At 35.5% G+C, this 20,607-nt stretch overlaps 1 protein-coding gene across 4 annotated transcripts in view; it reads left to right on the top strand.

Moving 5' to 3' along the window:
• Nucleotides 1–20,607, top strand: part of poe (E3 ubiquitin-protein ligase-like protein poe) — a 61,309-nt gene that overhangs the window by 33,033 nt on the left and 7,669 nt on the right. For 2 of the 4 annotated variants that reach the window (XM_068772353.1, XM_068772351.1), the window contains exons 52-84: nt 322–489; nt 1,969–2,134; nt 2,536–2,690; nt 3,577–3,749; nt 3,997–4,258; nt 4,596–4,799; nt 5,342–5,440; nt 5,518–5,677; nt 6,270–6,435; nt 7,106–7,306; nt 7,504–7,620; nt 7,704–7,807; nt 8,032–8,176; nt 8,703–8,894; nt 9,390–9,564; nt 10,374–10,508; nt 10,852–10,951; nt 11,327–11,546; nt 11,989–12,179; nt 12,675–12,781; nt 13,476–13,636; nt 14,056–14,196; nt 14,834–14,934; nt 15,010–15,119; nt 15,230–15,354; nt 15,764–15,976; nt 16,984–17,133; nt 17,204–17,285; nt 17,362–17,499; nt 17,839–18,036; nt 18,791–18,981; nt 19,425–19,613; nt 20,102–20,270. In XM_068772353.1, the coding sequence (XP_068628454.1) occupies nt 322–489; nt 1,969–2,134; nt 2,536–2,690; nt 3,577–3,749; nt 3,997–4,258; nt 4,596–4,799; nt 5,342–5,440; nt 5,518–5,677; nt 6,270–6,435; nt 7,106–7,306; nt 7,504–7,620; nt 7,704–7,807; nt 8,032–8,176; nt 8,703–8,894; nt 9,390–9,564; nt 10,374–10,508; nt 10,852–10,951; nt 11,327–11,546; nt 11,989–12,179; nt 12,675–12,781; nt 13,476–13,636; nt 14,056–14,196; nt 14,834–14,934; nt 15,010–15,119; nt 15,230–15,354; nt 15,764–15,976; nt 16,984–17,133; nt 17,204–17,285; nt 17,362–17,499; nt 17,839–18,036; nt 18,791–18,981; nt 19,425–19,613; nt 20,102–20,270 (5,208 nt within the window). The remainder of the gene's footprint in view (nt 1–321; nt 490–1,968; nt 2,135–2,535; nt 2,691–3,576; nt 3,750–3,996; nt 4,259–4,595; nt 4,800–5,341; nt 5,441–5,517; nt 5,678–6,269; nt 6,436–7,105; nt 7,307–7,503; nt 7,621–7,703; nt 7,808–8,031; nt 8,177–8,702; nt 8,895–9,389; nt 9,565–10,373; nt 10,509–10,851; nt 10,952–11,326; nt 11,547–11,988; nt 12,180–12,674; nt 12,782–13,475; nt 13,637–14,055; nt 14,197–14,833; nt 14,935–15,009; nt 15,120–15,229; nt 15,355–15,763; nt 15,977–16,983; nt 17,134–17,203; nt 17,286–17,361; nt 17,500–17,838; nt 18,037–18,790; nt 18,982–19,424; nt 19,614–20,101; nt 20,271–20,607) is intronic. The other 2 variants (XM_068772354.1, XM_068772352.1) reach the window with 1 other exon arrangement.

Raw genomic sequence — 20,607 nt, 5'->3', positions numbered from 1 at the left:
AATTTCAGCTTTGTCAATTATACTAATATAATTGTGGTGATTACAACAAATTTTCAATGCTACGATTCCGTAACTGTAGAACAGAATCCGTAGTATATTCAATTAACAGTGTCACAATGTCATGAGAGGTCTGAATTCTTCAGTAGTTTAAGTGACAAGTCTTGTAATTATTTGTCTATCCTCAACAATTGAATATTAACAATCAAGGGGTAACGTAATAGGTATTTATGCTACAATAATTATTTTTTACCAATAAGTGATTTTACAAAGCAATCTCACTAATGTATATTGATCTTATTGACCAAAACATTTGTCATTTAGGTGCTGGGTCATCAGTAACGACGGCTCCACCTGCAAGTTCTACCACAGATGCTGCGGTATCTGAGTCAGACGTTAGCACAACTCGAGAAGAGCAACAGGAGAACCAGTATATTGATGTTGATGACGCCGTCGAGCCAATGGTTCTCTTGGAAAATGATGGAGGAGGTAGTTGTTGTCATTGCCTATATTTAATGTCTTTGTTCGGTCTTTTATGTATTGTTGTGTTTTGAGTGATTCTTACTGGATCCCAAAAGCTGATGCTTGTGTTCAATTTTATTTATATATTTATTTTTATAATTCTGCGTGGTAATTAATTGTTCTAACTAGTGTTTTAAAAATATCTATGAAAATCACTAGACAAAATTAAACTGTTTGTAGTGGGCACTTAGATCATAACGAATTGGAAACGATCGCAGCTTTATTTATAATTGAGGAGGGAAGTCTTTTTTATATTATTTTTATTTATTCTTTCCCTCATCTTGTTTTTAGGACAGGGATATGTACCTTCCTATTTTTACTCTCTTTCTCCCATTCTTCACAATTGCTCTCTTTCTTCCGTTTTTCATCTTTCATATTATCTGTCATTCTCACAGCATTCACCCAAATTATATTCACGCATCGGCCCGAATCTGAGGGATGTCATTAGAGAGCTCAATTTAACATTAGGTTCTGTATCAATTTTGTGGTGTGTTTCTGATAATTTTTCTACACATGTTTCAGTGATCTAAAGTAAAGAAAACAATGTGAATAAGTAATACGCACATATAGTTAGTTGGCCAATTCAGCCTAAGTGCTTAGCCTCTGGATGCTGTGGTTTCTGTGTTACCTGTAGCAATCGACTTGTCTAATTTATTAACCATATGATGCGCATCGAATCATATACATTAGCTGTCACTGTTAAGCTGCATGTGGAGAAAAATAGCATAGTGATTTTAACTTTTGAAAGAATATACCAATTCATCTTCAATACATTCATTAATCTAAGGCAGTGTTTCCCAACTTGGGGCCCACATCCCACAAGGGGGCAATTTTAAAAGGACTCTAGACGAACGACAGTTTAACTTTTTCGCAATAGCAAAATTATAAATAATTGCGGTAAATAATTATTCTCCTCATAGTGAAAGCAGTGGGGCTTATATGCATAAGGGGCATGACCACAACTTCTCAGTCTAGAATGTATAAAAGACAATTACAAGTATTATCTATATAAATAAATACAGAAAAATCTTCTTTAAAATTATTTGGGCTTTGAGTTTCATATATTTTGAAAAAATACTATGTTTCGTTAAAAAATTTGTCGTGATTTCTTCCTAAAACCTATAAATTTGTTTCTTAAGTTAACAATTCAATTTTTTAATATTATGTTTCCCGAATGTTACGTATGGGGTCATAGTAATTTTAGACTGACTATGGTGGGGCATGGTAGCATAAAGGTTGGGAAACACTGGTGTAAGGGATCTACATCTAATAGATTCTTGGACTTTCGATGATCAATGCTTCCACTCTATTCATAACGAATGGGATATATGTTAGAAACTGTGAGATGTTTTTGTTATACGAAATAGCTATTGCATATTTACAATAACAATATTAAAACTGCTTCACTTAATATTTGAACATGCATTTTTATTTAGAATATTTGTGCAGGTTTAGAGGCGCTCCTGGATATTCCTGCAGATGCAGATGATGAGACTATGGTACAGCTGGCAATAGCTCTGTCGCTGCAGGAACAACCGCGCCGCGCACCACCCGCGCCCTCTGCTCCCCCGCCGCCTGCGCCTGGTTTCAGTGATGTCACTGCTTCGCCAACTGGGTGCGTACACAACTTCGCAGTTACTTAGACGTATGATTCGGACTTAAAGTTACCACGGACAAAACAAGAACGATGTCAATCCAATCATGTCGTGGCCACCCTAAAATTAGGTGCCCTTGAAAAGCTCTTGAATCTTTAGACTCTTAAGTCTTCCTGGGCCAAACAGTCGAACTTGGTAAGCCCAACTTAGAGAAAGAGGTCAGTATCGAATCCGGCTAGTTAGTGAGATATTCTGTATACTATAAAACATTTCGTCAATGAGACTCAGTTGAAGAGGGTACCTGAAGACAGTACAATGCTACGCACAATGATGATTAGACAGTATTCGTGTCGAAATACTATTACAAAGCTTAGATAAGAATTTAAAAAATATATCAAATCTTTTTTAACGTTTGTAACAGATCCGATGACGAAGGAAGTACAGCTGCCACCGATGGAAGCACTCTTCGCACATCACCTGCAGAGCCTCCAGGTTCCGCAGGTTCAGCTGCATCTGACAGCGGTGGCTCGGGGGCGGACAGCATCGGCGGGGTCTCGGGCCGCTCCAGTGCTTACGGTGACCGCCGTTTCTTCCTTGCATATTTACCACATAATTACAGACATTACACACATAATTACAAGCAGTCAGTATGCTAGGATTTGTGTCATAAAACTGTCCACCTATTTACTAAAAACACTTGAGTATGACCATTTACATAGCACTTTGCAGCCGCTGACTTGCTATCGCTACTATATAACATTTTATGAAACGGTGGATTTTATGTCTTAGAATATTCTCTACATTTAGGAATAACTCATAGGCATGTGTAAATGTGATAAAACACAATACAAAAATCTATGCATAATACTTAATAAATAAAATACCAATTGCATAATTTAAGATAAACACAAGCTTAAATATGTTTAAATAATACATGCATAAATTTCACATATCACAACTCAAAAGTTTCTGGAATAAAATATTCTAAAATTATACAAAATGCCGTGCCATACAATATACATGTAGACTTGAGTTACTACAATTTTTTTACGAATGGGTACCTTGTCTTTAAAATTAGCAGTTTCTTGACTCCCTAATTCCGCAGGGGAGTTTAAAGTAAGAATAACTTTATAACATCTGTATATGCAATTTAAATATAAAATGTTATAGGCGAAATGGTCTCTGTTCCTACTTCTGGGGCAATAGCCGGTACAATCATCACAGCAGCCGTAGCTTTGCCAGGCTAGTATAATGAAAGACGTCTTAATCATGTGGCATTTTAGACAGACCATTAGAACCATTTGGATTAGGTAGTTATAAGTTATTTATTTAATAGTGTATTTTTTCATTTGTATTGTTGTATGTATATTACAGGTCAATCATTTAGTCCATTTTAATTATTTTTTTATTAAAATAAATAATTTCAATATTTGTTATTGAACATTGTTTTTGGTTCAACCAGCAGGCCCATCGACATCTTCAGCCCAGCCGGTACCGTCTTCTTCTCGAACTATAGAAGCAGAGAGTGAGACTCGCAAACTCCACGCTCTGCGTCTCTCTCTGTTGTCTGCTTCATTGGATGCTTTACCAACTCTCCGGAACTTACCTGGTGTTCGTGCTATACCTTTCGTTCAGGTCTGTACATATTCTTTCTTAGATCTTTGGTCGTTTCAACCTATTTTGCTATTTCAAATAAATTAACTATATGTTAAGAAAGAAAGATGGTAGATTTTTGGAATTGTTAGCTTAACTTAAACGACAACGAGAAATCCTCAGCTATGCTCCTTTACAGCTTAACCTGTGCTGATTTTCAGTAAGGGAATAATTATATAATATTTAATATTTTCCTCTTTAAAACCTGTAAATATTACTTTTCGAACAGGTGGTCTTAATGCTGGCGGGAGACTTGGATTCGAGCGTAGAGGGCGACAGAGTAGTTCTGGAACGATTCCTAGAGTTGCTGGTTTCTGAACTGGACATCCAGACTGACGAAGGACAGGAGCGCGGAGAACGACGTGAGCTACAGCTAGCTATAACGAAGCTGGAGCTGCTCGTGTCCGAGCTGGATGCGCCTGAAACTACCCCGCCGTTACATGAACGCACCAATCGTCGTGAGCTACAGTTGGTTATAATGCGGCTTTTAAGTAAGTTAAAGTAACTTTTTACTTTTTTACTTGGTTCTTTTTAAAGATTATATACAACAATCGTATGTGAAGATTAATTTATATCTATATTCTCTACTATTACTATTATTAGGACAGCCTTATCTAAAGAGAGACTTACCATACGAACCCAGAGAGGATTTTCGGAACCATTGCTTGCTGAATATGTTAGTTTCTTTGCAATATTATTTGTTACCATGTAATGCTTTGGCATTAATCGCATTCATGGGTAACAACACTAATTCAAAACTGCATAACATACATAAGTGTAACACTAAGTAAATAATATAACTTAAGCGTTTGCACAATTTATATACAGGCGTATTGATGGCACGATGGAAGACTTGCGGGTCCAGCGGTTCGGGATCCGGCGGAGCGAGCGCTCGGGCCGAGGTGACGGGAGCTGCGTGCGCTGCGCACGTGTCCCGCCTCGCTGCCGCCGCGCTCGTGCACGCCGGCGCGCCGCGACACTGCTACAACGTGCTGGCCGCCCTGCTGCCCTACTGGAAAGAAAAGACAACAAGTACGTACAGCTTCTTTTTGTGTAGACCCTCCACGCTTGGTAGATCAAGAACACAGTCTAGATCACGAAAAGACATTGGACGCGAGCAGTTCAAGACCGGTTTTGGCGAACTTTGGGTGAGCCACGACCGATGACCGCTGACATTATAATTATAATGTACCATTTCACGTATTTGCTTATTTTGAATTAATGATAATAATACAGGGTTATAGGTGTAAAATTTTTGGAGGGGTGAATATATAAACAGCATCACAAGAAAAGTTTTTCATACATATATTGAGTATGTATTATCAAAATATTTACTTCACCCAATTTTTCCTTGAGATTTTTCCTTGAGCCTTTAGGTTTCATATAGATCGCATAAATAAATACTATTTCTTCACTACAAAAATCCAAATCAGCGCTATCTTATCTAATCAGCATTATCTCATTACCCCCTACACTTACCTTCTTGATAATTTAATAATTATTATGGTTGTGTTTATTTTTATAGTTTTGACATAAATAGGTTGTATTTGCTGTAAATGTTATATTTTTAACAGGTTCGGGTACCGCAACTACCGTACAACAGTTACTTAAACCACAACCGCCCCAACCGCTTCCTGACATGCAACCATTCTTCGTAAAAGAATATGTTAAAAGTAAGCAAAATTATATTTTTTATAGAAAATTAATAATTATTTAGAAGTTTTTCTAATAATCGCGGACATTTTTTTAGGTCATGCCTTGGATGTCTTCGACAACTACCCTCAACTGCTCATGGAGATGGCCCTCCGTCTTCCTTGTCAAATACACAAGCATTGCGACCCGGCGCATTTCGATGCACGTTGGCGTACTCTGCTCTGCGAGTATATGATGAACCCCCAGACACCGTTGAGGTTTGTTGTTCAAATTTAAGATTCATGACTTAGCAATCTGTGGATTCTCCTAGCTGGGTGTGGTACCTGCGTTAGGTTTCAAGACGCTGACTTGCAACGCCTAAGTATTCACCTTCACCGAGTAGACTCCTCCCTATCTAACAAAATATTAAATGAACCTGTCACTGATGTTTTATAAGCTATTTTGCAAGAATATAATGTTCTTAAAATGTACCATAGTAAAATTTTCCAGTACAAAAGTAAAAGTTCCACACCCTCGCTCTTATAATAAAACAATCGTCTATTTAGACGTCCCACCGAAGTACCAACTTCACTCCTTCGCAGTACTATCTATTCTTCTCCGGAACGCGCTCTCCCTCAATATATGGATGATCAGGAATTGTTACGCATTTTAACCCGCGCTGGCATATTAGTAATTAAACCCGAGATCTTTGTTTGGTAAAAATGTTATACTGAATGGCTAAAAACAAAACAAAAATATTTTGATTGAAAAAATGTTTACATGTGCGTTATTTTGTGTGATTAATGTCAACGCTGTTTGCTTTTTATGGCTAGTAAAATTGCGAGCTAATTATCTGTTTTATTAATATAGAAAACAAGTGCGCAAATTATTGCTGCTTCTATGCGGGACTCGCGAGCGCTACCGGCAGCTGCGTGACGTGCACGCCCTGGACACGCACTTGAATGCGGCGCGGGCGCTGCTCACCGCGCCCGACCCGGCCTATGACAAGCTTGTACAACTAATGGATCATCTCAAGGTAATTTAAACACAGCTCCATAACACATCATTGGTTATTTAATTTTAAACTTGTATAGACCTAGGGTAATTATTCAATTGTTATATATATTCATACATTTCCGGTTCAGGTTCATTTGCTTGCAAAAAGCTTCAAAGCTTTTATACTTATTTCTAATCACTAAGACTCATATCACTCTGAAATATGTTACATTAATTTTTTTTTCTTTTAAAAAGCGACAGAAAAGTAACTTAAGAAAATGAAATTAATATTAATTTATAGTATTCCCAATTTTGAAAATGTTTTCTAACATCATTGGTTGAGATCACTTTTCATCTTAAATTTATTATGACTAGCACATATACATTTGATATCACTTCAACCTTCCGACCTACCACTAGTAATATTCTATATTTTATTTTAAATGTGTACCTAAATATATTGTTATTAATAATAACTGTTTTTTAGACAGTACGTGTCACTAATTAATAAAAGTCTCTTCATACTGGCTCCATTTTGATATCATCAACCCACCATGCAAAAAGTCTATCTTGTTTTATTTTTCTGCCACTTGTAAACCAACCTATTATTACAACCACTTTTCGCTTCCTATATAATCTGAATGTATTGTAGAGCAGGTTTGTTCGACAAAATACTAGTATAGCATGTGTAAATGATTATTATTATTCAGGCTTGCGCGGAGATAGTGAGCGCGCGCACCGGCAATTGGCAGCACACGTGCGCGACGGAACGCCGCTGCGCGCTGCCGTGGCTGCTGTCAGTGGCGCGTCGCGTGCACCCACACGTGGCGCCCACCGTGCTGCAGCTGCTGCAGGCTGCGCTTTGTGCACCCACACCTACGCCCGCACCACATCAGCGCCCCGACGCCAAGGCACGTGCACACACTCGTGTATACACCTATAAGACTACTACTAATACTTACTCATTACAATTAATAAAGCAATCATTTATAAATGCATATTTTAAAACTAATAGCTCTTAAAAGTAAAATTGTTGTGATGAAGTTAAAAACTTTTTAGTATTTCTTGAATTATGTCGATATTACATGTACATGATTTTGTTATTTAGGGCTCCACCGATTGGCCAGAACGAGAACGCAGCGCAGATAGCGACGCGTTCGTATCCGACGGCTCGAAGTTCCAAGAACAGAAAGTGCCCATACTCGTACAACAAATTATTAAACAGGTATTTAGGTATTTAAACACAGCGCCATACTTCAATTATAAAATATATTATAATAATTTTGACGTAATTTAATGTATTTAAAGGTATCTCAAGATGAATTAAGAATGTTTATCAAAGCATTCCTTCTCGAAACTAATTCGACTGCAGTTCGTTGGCAAGCGCATGCACTGCTTCTTGCAATCTATAGGTAAGTTAACACCGATAAATTTTTCTTGTAAAATTTAATATTAATGTTCTACTCCTAAGCTCTCAGTTTCATCGGAAAATGAGGTAATTTAACTATCATATCGCCTTATTTATTTTTTAATTTTGTTATGATTTAATTATTTTTATGTAAATGTTTAAATTATTGCAATGTAATGTGCAATTATTTAAATAATAAAAATACATTTTATACTATTTATTAATCAGCAATTCGCCACAACCGGAGCAAGCCTCGATCGTGTCACTTCTTTGGGCTTTATGGCCCACTCTGCCTCAGTATGGACGCAAGTCGGCGCAGTTCGTTGACTTATTGGGATACTTCACGCTTCAGACACCGAATATTGAAACTGAGGTATGTACCAACAGTATAATATTAGTAATTCAGCTTCCTTGTACGAGCGTGCAGATTATTCAATGATCTTTCTCTTACGTGAATTTGACTTACATATATCAAACATACTGTTGTTTCTAACAAACAAAGTAAATAAGAGTTTTATTTTCTCTGGCAGACGCTGATTTAAAAACTAATATATGTATATTTACTTAGATATATTTAATTGATAAATTAAATATTCATTTTAGAACTTAAATACATCCATTTTTGATTTAATTTTGTAAGTTCAGTAATTTCAGTTTTTTTCTAATTGACAAGTCAGTATTAATCGAATTTTTATGCAAGAAATTGTTAACAAAATTTTACGTTTATAATGCTGATCTAAATTCGTATTGATTTTATTCTATTTTTAAAAAGTTCCATTTGCTTTTCATATTTATTACAATAATGACAGAGAATTGTATGGAAAATATATTAATCATTCAAGGACAGTTTCAGATTTTTTTATTATAGAGTAAATATACTAATTTTGGGTGTTGTTTAGAAGTACCTGGGCAGTGCGGTGGAGCTATTACGTCGACAGAACGAATTGTTGTCATCGCACGGCAACGCAGCTCTGTACGCGTCGCTCGGAGCCTATGTGGAACTAGACGGCTACTATCTAGAGTCGGAGCCTTGCCTCGTCTGCAACAACCCCGAAGTGCCCATGGTGACCATAAAACTTCCCACCATTAAGGTTGGTTCCTGTGACCATTACTTTTAGTTTATCGCTTAATGTGGTAGTTCAGACTGTAGGTTAGAAAGATCAAATTGCATTGATTTTGTTTGTAGCAAATCCTTAATATTTTTATTTCATTGTCACGCTTTGATTTTTAAGTAGTGTTAACGGCATTATAGCATGTCAATGTGTGATTAATTAATGTTTTTTATTTATTTATTCGCAAAAAACTACTAATCACCATTTACTGTCACAAACACCGCTGAAAAATTGGTTAGTAAAGATTATTTTAAATAATTAATGTTTTTGAGTGAGATATTGTTAATAAAATATTAATAAAATAACAGATTAGTTATAACTGTAATAAATAAATAATTTAAAAAAGTAATAATTTGGTCTTTAATACAAAGAAAATAATATAAAAAGTCAAAATAGTGGTAATTATAGCTAAAACATAGTTCGTTCGTATCCTTGAGCCGATCAAATAAGAGCTAACCGCGTTACTGGGCACAGATCGACTCGAAGTTCACGACGACGACGCAGATCGTCAAGTTGGTGAACAGTCACATGATCAGCCGCATCGCGCTGCGCATCGGCGACATCAAGCGCGGCAAGATGGTGCGCACCATCAACTTCTACTACAACAACCGCACCGTGCAGGCGGTGCAGGAGCTGAAGAACAAGCCAGGTGAACTCACACGAACAGTCCTAAGTCTTATTGAAAACATTACTTTCCAGGTAGACCCTTGGGGGGAGAGAGGGGGATATGGGTTCACAATTTGTGAACAGGGCTCCATGAGAAATGAAAATTAACGATAGTGAAGAACTAAAACATAGGCTTAAGTTCAATTATCGTTATATATGTAGATAATATTTTAAGAACCACAGCGACTAGTCTAATTTGCGCTATTTTGTCCAGTTGTGGGAATATGGTATAAATATGGCTGCAGGGGGTTCACTGCAACCAGTTACACTTAAAATGGCGTACATGCTCTTTTTTAGAGCCTCTCTACTTCGCTGTGCTTTTCTTAAGACGCGGTGTAGGGGCATAGCAACGACTAATACAAATTAACAAGTGTGTTTATTTTAAATCCATTAGTGTTATAGGCGTAATGTTTTTCTAAAACACACACTGTCTAATTCGGAAACCTCTGGGGCTTTGGAATTGTATCATTCCTTAATTCCAATAAAGATTTTTAATTTTTAATAGGTTTATTTATTCACACATGGTATATGTAATTTGGATATGAGTTTAATATAAAACCAACATAATAAGAGCTCAAATAAAATTGACGGTCTTATTGCATTTTGCGGTTTCTTATAGACAACCTTTATATTTAACCTTGAACCCAGTTCAAATAAGTGAATAAATAATGTTTATTATTAAATATATGACAACGGTGCTAATTTAGAATATTTACAATTCGCTGGATGCCTTGTTTTTGCTTATGTAATTTTTATTGTAGTTTTTTTTAACTCTAATTATATATTGTTCAGGAATGTGGCATAAAGCGAAACGAGTACAGCTACAGTCTGGACAGTCCGAAGTTCGCGTCGACTTCCCGCTTCCGATCGTCGCCTGCAATCTCATGATGGAGTATGCCGATTTCTACGAGAACCAACAGGCCACCGGTAAGTCAAAAAAGCTTTAATTTTGTTGTAGTTAGTTCGATAGCTATATCACTACTTTATATTTATTTACACTATATTGTACACAAAAATAATAAAAGTTAATACATGTAAAAAAGTACCAAAAAAATGGATAACAACTAAAATTAAATAATATGTGCAGAGGTGGTACAACAGGCGGTCTTATTACTCGAGACGATCTCTATAAGACAATATTTAAACAGAGATGAGAGACAGAAAGAAAAGAGCAGTTTAGGGAGTACATAATAGAAACAAAAACTTATAAATAAATTCGTAAAAAACCTAAATATTTTTTGTCGCGCTTAAAAGTATTTTTGTATTATAGGAGAATCACTGCAATGTCCTCGGTGCTCGCAGTCAGTACCAGCAAACCCTGGCGTCTGCGCAAACTGCGGCGAAAACGTTTTCCAATGTCACAAGTGTCGGTGAGTATTTTGAATTTTAAAATCATTATGAAACTAATATTGATTGAAAATTGTTATGTATGTATTAATTTATTTTATAATGATAACCGTATTTTTTATAAAGGTTTAAAAAGTAACATAACTTTAAAAAGCATTTATGATAAACACAATTTGTTTTTAAAAAAAGCAACTAAATATTTAACATATATTTATTTTGTTTATATAATTTTTCTTGTTTAATATTTGTGTAATTTATACAAGAGTAAATTATTTTAATAGTTTTAGAACTTTTGTCTTAATATATATGTACACGCTGCATATGAAAAAAGTTATTTTATAATGGCAGGTATAAATTAAAAGAAACAATGTTTAAACCGAGTTTTTTTTCGTATTTAGGGCGATTAATTATGACGAAAAGGACCCGTTCCTGTGCCACGCGTGCGGATTCTGCAAGTACGCGAAGTTCGACTACACGCTGACAGCGCGCCCGTGCTGCGCCGTCGACACCATTGAGAATGACGAGGAGCGCAAGAAGATGGTGCAGAACATTGGCACGCTGCTCGACAAAGCCGACCGTGTCTACCGTCAGCTCGTCGCCAATAAGCCTGTGCTAGAGGTACGTCCGGAATTAATTATTTAACCACCTGGGTTGGTGTACGAATGATAAGGTTGACTTAGTAAGGGATGCGTCCAGTTCTTTAAAGTGCGATTTTGATATATAAAATCTAACGCAAGCAACTGCAGCGACTCTCGAATTGAACAAGGTTCATGTCTTGTACTCACTAATGTAATAATAATATCATACTATATTCACCAAACAGACCTAATGCCATAAAATGCACATGTTCGGGGTTATATTGAGCTAAGGAAGTGTTTACATGTGTGTCACAATGCGTCTGTCGTTATGAGGGTGTTTACTTTTTTGATTTGTTTACCATGCCTGTCTTGTTTCTATACAATTTTTTTTGGTTAATATGAGATTTGATGTGTTGAGAACAAATTTTCGTAAAATTTAAATATTGCAGAATTAAACCAACATAAATCATTGTGTGTTTTAGTCACTGGTGCACAAGATCAGTGAGCACCGTCTGGAGAATCGTTCGGACGAAAACAGTAACGCAGCGAGCGCGGCCTTCAGCGGCGTCCAAATCAACCGCGTTATACAGACGTTGGCGCACAAGTACTGTGTCGACAGCAAGGGATACTTCGAGGACCTCTCTAAAATAATACAGAAGGTGCTTGCATGCAGGTTGGTACTGTTATAAACCACTAGATAGAAGATTGTCACCATGTCAAGTGTTAGCTATGACTAGTTATGTAAGTCTATATCAGGTGAATACTTGAATCAATGTATTTTTATGACAAAGCCACTGCTTATAACCGCTAAAAAAACATTCAATGTCAAGTTTAAGTAATCTTAGAATCCAAAAAATACTTGATACCAAAAATATAAAGGGGTTTTCAATGGAAACATTGAGGTTTGAGACTATTGGGGACATTAGATGAGCAATTAATGAAATTAGAATTAGATTTATAATATATTTACTAAATATCTTATTCCATTAGTCTTAAATTTAAAACATCAACATCCAGAATATCAAATGCGAACTATTTACATATATTTTACAACTGTGTGTTCATAAAATTTCGTAATATGATTTATTCAATCTAAAGACTTCCAGATGTTAACATTACTTGATGAAAATTGCATTGTTTTTATGGTGTTTTTTTTTTTTTGTTACAGAAAAGAATTAGTATCCTACGACAGATCCCAGAGTGAACAATTGAAAGGAGAAACTTTACCAGTGTATGCAGGTCTTGTTCAAAATTATGACGGAGATCTGACTAAAGGTAAAATATCTATATCATTTGCAAATAATTTATTGGTTTTTTATCTGAATCAATGTTTTTTGCTCTGCATCTTTATGCCTATAAAGAATGAGTGGGTTGATTGATAATACAATTCCATGAATAATTCAACTGTAATCTTGAGGCATATAAACATTAAACTTTATTATAACTCGGCCCATTTACCTTTTACGTTTTTTAAGTATTCTAAGCCCTATTTTGAATATTAACCTTATATCGTTATATAAGGCACATGATTTATTTATTTATATATTCTTGCATTAATTTGTTACAAACATATATATATATATAAGAAAAACATAAAAATTAATATGTAAAATATATTTAAATATAAATTAGTTTCATTTAATAAAGTATAAAATTAAATATGTTCACTTATTATAGGTATACAATAGCCTTTAATTATGCTAGCCTAAATGTAAACATTAAAAACTATATAAAACAGAAAGCAATATTAAACCGCCTTCTAAATAATAAAAAAAACAAGACGCGAACAATTAGCAGTATACATGATGCAGACAAATGGGCAATGAACCCCACCAGCGCTCTGGAGTACTTCAATGGCAGCTTGTTATTCGTTGCCATAATTATAAATTAATCATAGTACCGTCAAATTTATTTTAGTACTGAATTAAAGAATGATAAGTTTTGCTAAAATATACATTATATGGTTCAGAATCTGGAGGCGGCTGCTACGGGTGCTCGTTAGCAAGCGCGGAGCAGTGCCTGACGTTACTGCGCGTGTTGGCCTCGCAGCCTGAACACCGGGAGCGACTGTGCCGCTTCGGCCTCGTTCACGAGCTGGTACATCATAACCTGCATCGTGGTACACCACAGGTAAAGTACAATAAACAATTACATAGAATAAAAGCTACTTATTATAGTTCTATAATATTTCCAAAAGATATGTTAGGGTGTAGATAGGTTTCAAATTTCATTTGATTTAGACAAAAAAAAAATATGTAAAGCAACAGTGAATTGAAAGGAAAAACGTTATGTTTTAAACTAGTGCTTGAAATAGCTAGCAGTTAATAGTAATCACATTTCCAGGAATTTACAAAAATACTAATACTATTGGCTTTTATTTAATATATTCTTTTTTACTGGACTACCATTGGACTAAGAAGGTAACTGATTTTACTAAAATGTTACGTCTTATTTTTCAATGTAATTTAGTGTTTAGATGTATTGCTATGTGTTGTACAAAGTTTCAAATTATTTTTTAGAAATTTGATCATTATCTTTTAACTCTTTAGTGTCAAGAGGAAGTCCGGGCGTTGATATGTCTGGTGACACGTGACAACTTGCCTGCGACGGAGCAACTGTGTAATTTGCTGTCGCAGCGCATCACGCTGTCTTTGATGGGACATGCGGCTTCACAAGACCATAACAATTCTGTAAGTCTGATCCGACAAAAAAATCGATTAAAAAAAAACATTACAAAATGACTTGCTAGTAATTGCAAATTACATAAAGCTTTAGCTTGAGGATGTGTTCGTATACGTTTGCAAAAAAACGGCGTATTGTATATGCTGCCTCACTATAATACTACCGTGATGAAATAGTTGTGTCCTTGTCCATACGGTTACACATATTTTTGAAATGACCATTCCACAGATGCATAAATTTCAGTTGTAGTATTTCTTTTCGCATTGCAACCACGTAGTCTGACAGGGAAAACAAATAAATACTCAAGAGAAAGAAGTATAGATTAAGTAAGAAACTTAACCTTTTTAGTTTAATTAACCATCATAGAGAAATATAGCAATAAAGAGACAATACAAGACTGACTAAATTTACGCAATTGAAAACAGATTTTTTATAACGAGAGATGAAAATATTGAAGAAAATAAAATAAAATTTTACCTTATCCATAATTACGTTGGACATGTGCGATAGATAATGACCGATACACTGTTTATGTGGTAACTTAGATTCTTGATGTAGTAAAACTCCCTTTAATTACCGACACATTTTTATTATATTAAAGTTGCTTGTCTATCCTTATAAATTACAATTTAATTTATTTTGAAGGTGCGGCCATTGGTACTACTGCTTGGATCTCTTGTGAAAGTTCAAGATTCGGTAGAATGTTGGGAGGCAAGACTTCGCTGCATTGTAAAACTTTGGGTTTGGTTAGTTATTTATAACTTAATAGTATTTTCAAAAAATTAGATTTTGATTGTAATACTTAAATCTGTTTCTCGTAGGTGTTGCCCACAATTAACAGAAGTGGCTGGTATTGCACCAGCAGCCAGTTCTTTATTAAAAACTGAAGCTTTAGCTGGTATACCAGGCATTAATACGTCGTCTCCAAACTGTAAGTTCAAGTTTAGTTATATGAAAATACTGAGAGCCAATATATAGAACATTAATTTCATGGATTAAAATAATGTAAGATTTGTAAATAAAACTTATCATGGTTTACAGCTCATCAGTTTGCATTACAACAAGTTGCGCTTCCATGCCTTGGTTATATGCAGCAGTTAATGACTCCTGTTGCCCCGCCCGCTTCTACCACTACTACGACTGAAGAACAAAATAAAGAATCCAAGGTATTAATTAATTTTTAAATGTTATTATTTGTATTTTATATCTCTAAGGTTAAAATATTTTTTTCATTAATGTTTTTACAAAGTAATTAGAAGATGCATTCAGTAACCATGTTTTGAATGCGGGTGGATGATATAAACATTAAATGTTGAATTTTTAATTATTTTGCATAATGTTTGTGACATTATGTGATGATGTAGCCATCAGATATATTCAAAATAAAGTAAAAAATTGATTATAAGGATCAACACTCACATTTCATATTTGGACGGAAAGACTCATTCATCATCATTGAAGCAGTAGAATGTCAACTGCTGGACATGGACTTCCCCCAGAAGAAAACATTAAAGCAAGTAAACTGTAACGATTCCTTGCTAAATTCATTGACACGTAAGTTTCTTCATCATATAGCAAGAGACTCCACCGCCTGCAGCTGAGACTCCAGCACCGCTGGCCTCTTCAGGAGCTCTGGTTGTAGACCTGGCGTCGTGGCTGGCAGGTCGCGTGGCGCACCGGCAGTGGGCGCGGCTATCCGCACGCGTGGCTCCTTTGCCCAGTGATGTATCACTTCCGCCACGTGACATACATCTCGCAAGGAAGTACCTGGCTAAGTGGCGCGATCGGGTACGTAATAATACCAACACTTTTATCTTTTATAGACTGATACCTAATCATCATATAAGAAATATTCTTGTAGCAAGGAGTGTTCATAAAATATTGGTGTTAATCTGATGGTTTTGAAAAAATACGTGTAATAGAAAACTATTGATTTGTTTGGCAGTAATGTAATTATAAAACATTATCTCATAGATTAGTGTTAAAATTACAACTGTTACAACTTTGAAAAAGATTCAGTGTATTTTTTACCATACGTAGAGCTCGCGTCAAACTTTTAGTCCATTCTAAAGTTATTTGGGTAGAGGCATAAATACAATTCAGATTTGATAAAAATCAGAAGTTTAAAGGTTAGAACATTTTTATTTATTAACCAAATTCGGTGTGTTTCGTTATGCCGAAATACCATCTCCTCGGTTATAATTCTCGAATAAACTTTCGGAAGACGATAGTTTACAAATTTCCTTATATGTTGTGTCTTTTCCCGCTATGGTTAAATAAATATAAATCGAGCACCGAGTTATTTTTACTGTAACTTCTGATGTACGGTACATTCTTTCGTCAAAATCATTAGGGCAACTTTATAAGAACATCTGATATTCTTATAATAGCATGCTTCCATCTGTGCAGTAATTGCATAATTAACTATTAAAATTAAGTAGGATTAAGATGAAAACTCATTCAACCATTTATTTATTTTTATAAATTTATAAATGTTTAATTCCTTAATACATGCAGTGGTGCTACAGTAACTGTAATAATATTAAACAATACCAATAAACAAAATGTATAAAGTTTTGTTCTACTTTCAATTGAACAAAAACATATATTGTGTAGCGACGATATGATCAGTAATTCACATCTGAACTACAATATGAGATATGAACTTTTCCGCTAATACCTACAATTAACGGTTGAGCCGAGTCTATTTTCATTTTTACGGCTTAAATAAAATTTGACGCGAGCTATACAAAATAAATACATGCAACATTGATCACTGAATTAACTGTTAACAGGTGTTATTATCGCATGGCATGCGACCACTTGCTCTTGAAGATGGAGGCTGGCTCCGTCCGGTTATGTTCGACCCAAGCTCCCGAATCGCCAGGGACACAGCTTGCCAAATGGTCAAATCGCTTTGTGATTCATATGAACGTACTAAAGCTGTGAGTATTATTCAGATTACTGGTATTATCTGGTTATAAGACCAAATGATAATTTATATTTGCTTTGCAGGTGTTGATTTTGTTGACTAGCTTCTTACCCGAAGTGGGGACAGCTGGCGAAGCCAGTGAGCAGTTCCTACAATTATATCAAAGTGAGTAATTTAGTCAGATGCATTATCAAAACATGCGTAATGTCACGAATATTTTCAAATAAAAATATTATTATAGGCTTAGCATCGGAAGCGCCATGGAAACAATTCCTGGCGCTCAGAGGAGTGTTGCAACAAATAGCAGACCTAATGACAAAGGAGATTGAACAATTGCACCGTTTAGAAGAAACCACTCTTACATCTGATCTTGCACAAGGTATGTTATTATTTGCAATTAAATTAAAAACAAAAAAAGCTTTACACTCACCAATGGAAGAAATACTTGAACGTTAAGTTTATGATTTAACCTCGGAAATTTTAACAATTAAGTTAAATACCAATGAAATATACAGTGTTTAGTTATAGCCTAATAAATATGATAATAAGTTTGACAATATATTAAATGAAGGCAAATAAGCAGTACTCACAGTTCACACATTTCAAACATACTTTATGTGTCTATCACTATGTATTATATTTTTATAAATTCATATATCATATCCATTGGATGAAACAATTTGTTAAATCTAAACTATATTTATATAATTCTGTGCAGGTTATGCTTTGAAACGTCTAACGGAGTTGCTGGCGATGTTCCTGGAGGAGGGCGGCGGGCGGCGCGTGTACAAAGGACGGCTGGTGGGAGCCGTGCTGGGAGGCTACCTGTCCCTGCGCCGTCTCGTCGTGCAGCGCACTCGCCTTACTGACGACACGCAGGAGAAACTGCTTGAGTTGCTCGAAGAGATGACCACCGGTACTTAAATAGATATTTATGATATCTTACTAAGGATATTTTTTTACATTCTCAAATATTATATAATGTTTAATGACCACCCCCATAAGAAGATCCGCTGCGATATTGAATCAGTAATGAGATCCGCAGAAAAGCCAAAGCCAACCACGTAGTTCGAAGAATTGCTCGTCTGAAGTGGCAGTGGGTGACGTATATCGCTCGTGCCACGATGGCCGTTATAGCCAAAAGGTTATCTAAAGGTAGCGCGGAGTCTCTATCCAGACGCAGCGACTGAGCAGCGCAAGACCCGTCATCGTGGCGATCTTTGGTTGAGGCGTATGCAGTTAGCATTTATCGGCTAAAAAGACTGATTGATCATTAGCATTTATCCTTGTTAACAAAGTTCAACCAATAATTGTCTGAAACAAATCACGTTTTACGACTTGCCATCCTTTGTACTTAATGTTTTTTTCTATAATATGTGATTTCTTTTTATGTCCTATTGATGTATAATAAAAAGAAACAAATTATACAATATTCACCGAACAGTGAATTATACAGCGCTCTTTTTACTGTGCATTTGTAATGAAAAGAAAAGATCTGATGATTGCAGTGGGCGTCAATAATAATTAAGGATGTCCAAGATGCTTTTTTACCCATGGCTATTATTTTTTCTTAATTTATCTTTAATATACATTTAACCATAATAATTTATATTAAAAACAAGAAAAAATTTGGTTTTATTTTTATGCTTATACTATCTTGTGTTGTTTAGGCACCGAAGCGGAAACAGCAGAATTTATGGCAGTCTGCATAGAGACAGTTCAAAAGTATCCGTTACATGACTATCGCACTCCTGTTTTCATTTTTGAGCGATTGTGCTCCATTATCTATCCTGAAGAAAACGACGTCGCTGAATTCTTCCTGACGCTTGAAAAGGATCCTCAACAAGAAGACTTTTTGCAGGTAATTTTTGCATACAACAATTATTATAATATTTATTACACCAAGTCATTATGCCCTGTCATTGTGACCCTGTATAAAGAAATCACTATAATATATTACATTAATTTATTTTTCTATTGGAACGCAACAGGTTAGTTAATAATTCTAGCAGTCCGAAGGGACGGATAAATAAACAATAATTAATTTTAATATGTAGTAAACAGAAATTTGAAAACGTTTTTACTTAAAATGTTATTATTACAATATTTGTTATTTCTGAAACCATTGATTTTGGGCTAAGATGACCACATGTTTAACTTCAGAGCAATTGATGATGTATATATTTATTCCTTTAAAACTTTTATACCTATACCCAAACAACCTGTATATGATCTTTTATAAACTACTTATACTTTTTAAATAACTAAAATATTTATTTTCTCATGTGATTGTGTTGTTTTCAGGGTCGTATGTTAGGAAACCCGTATTCTTCGCTTGAGCCAGGCATGGGCCCACTTATGAGAGATGTGAAGAATAAAATTTGTACAGACTGCGAGCTGGTGGCGCTGCTTGAAGATGACAATGGAATGGAACTTTTAGTGTGCAATAAGATTATGTCGCTCGATTTACCTGTAAAAGAAGTGTATAAAAAGGTATAATATTATGTACGCTCTTTATCATCATATCAGCCATAGGACATCCACAGCTGAACAAAGAACTTTCCCATTGATTCCCGATAAGGCCGTTTGGAAACTGCGCCTCTGTTAAATTGTGAATGGATCTTTTACCTTGCTCTTGCCTATCCGTGGTTTCCATTCCAAGAACTTAATGGCCCCAGTGGCAACTTGTTCTGTGCTCAATGAGTTGCCCACTTCCACTATGCCGCCCATTTATGCTGCATCATCATCACGTCAGCTGATAGACGTCCCCTGTTAGGCATAGACACGATGACCTTTCTTGCGTTGCCCGCACCTCGATACTTTCCGCAACCTTGCCTATGTCGTCGGTCCGCTTAAAGGGGGGGCGCACCAACTGTTTATGCCTATTTTGTAATAAAAAATGTTACTTTTCTTTCTGAATATAAACATTTAATGATTAGTATTAGTTTTGCATTCTAATAAAGACTAAACATTTATTTTAGGTTTGGTGCACATCAGGAGAAGGTGTCGTTGCAATGCGCGTCGTGTACCGCATGCGAGGGCTGCTCGGTGACGCGACTGAAGAGTTCGTGGAGACGCTGAGCCAGACCAACGCGGAGGCGGTCGACGATGAACAACTTTATCGCATGGCAAACGTTTTGGCTGATTGTGGTCAGTGACATACTGTACTCAAAAATTTTGATCATTACATAGAAAATATTGTTTTTTTTTTTAATACATCGCAGGTTATGTTTGCACGCATTCGATATAGTATATAGATATAGTCCAAAAGGTGGTTTAGAATTTTTTTTTACATTTTATTCTTGTTTGTAATTAAAGATATTAATACTATTTTACTATGGAAATTATTGTTAATAAAATGAATTATTTGAGGCATTGTTACCATAATGTACTTTAGAAATATATCATGACCATCGTCATTTCAACTCTAGGACGTCCAACCGACATTGATAGACAAAAGTCTTCCCATGGATTTCATATAAAGTTA

This window comes from Battus philenor, unplaced genomic scaffold (assembly GCF_028537555.1).
Source record: "Battus philenor isolate CCGP_79_NKW_IND1 unplaced genomic scaffold, ilBatPhil1.0.hap1 SCAF_5, whole genome shotgun sequence".
NCBI classification, from domain to species: Eukaryota; Metazoa; Arthropoda; class Insecta; order Lepidoptera; family Papilionidae; genus Battus; species Battus philenor.
Note: the sequence above shows the minus strand (reverse complement) of the source record. Positions and strands in the feature narration are given on the sequence as shown.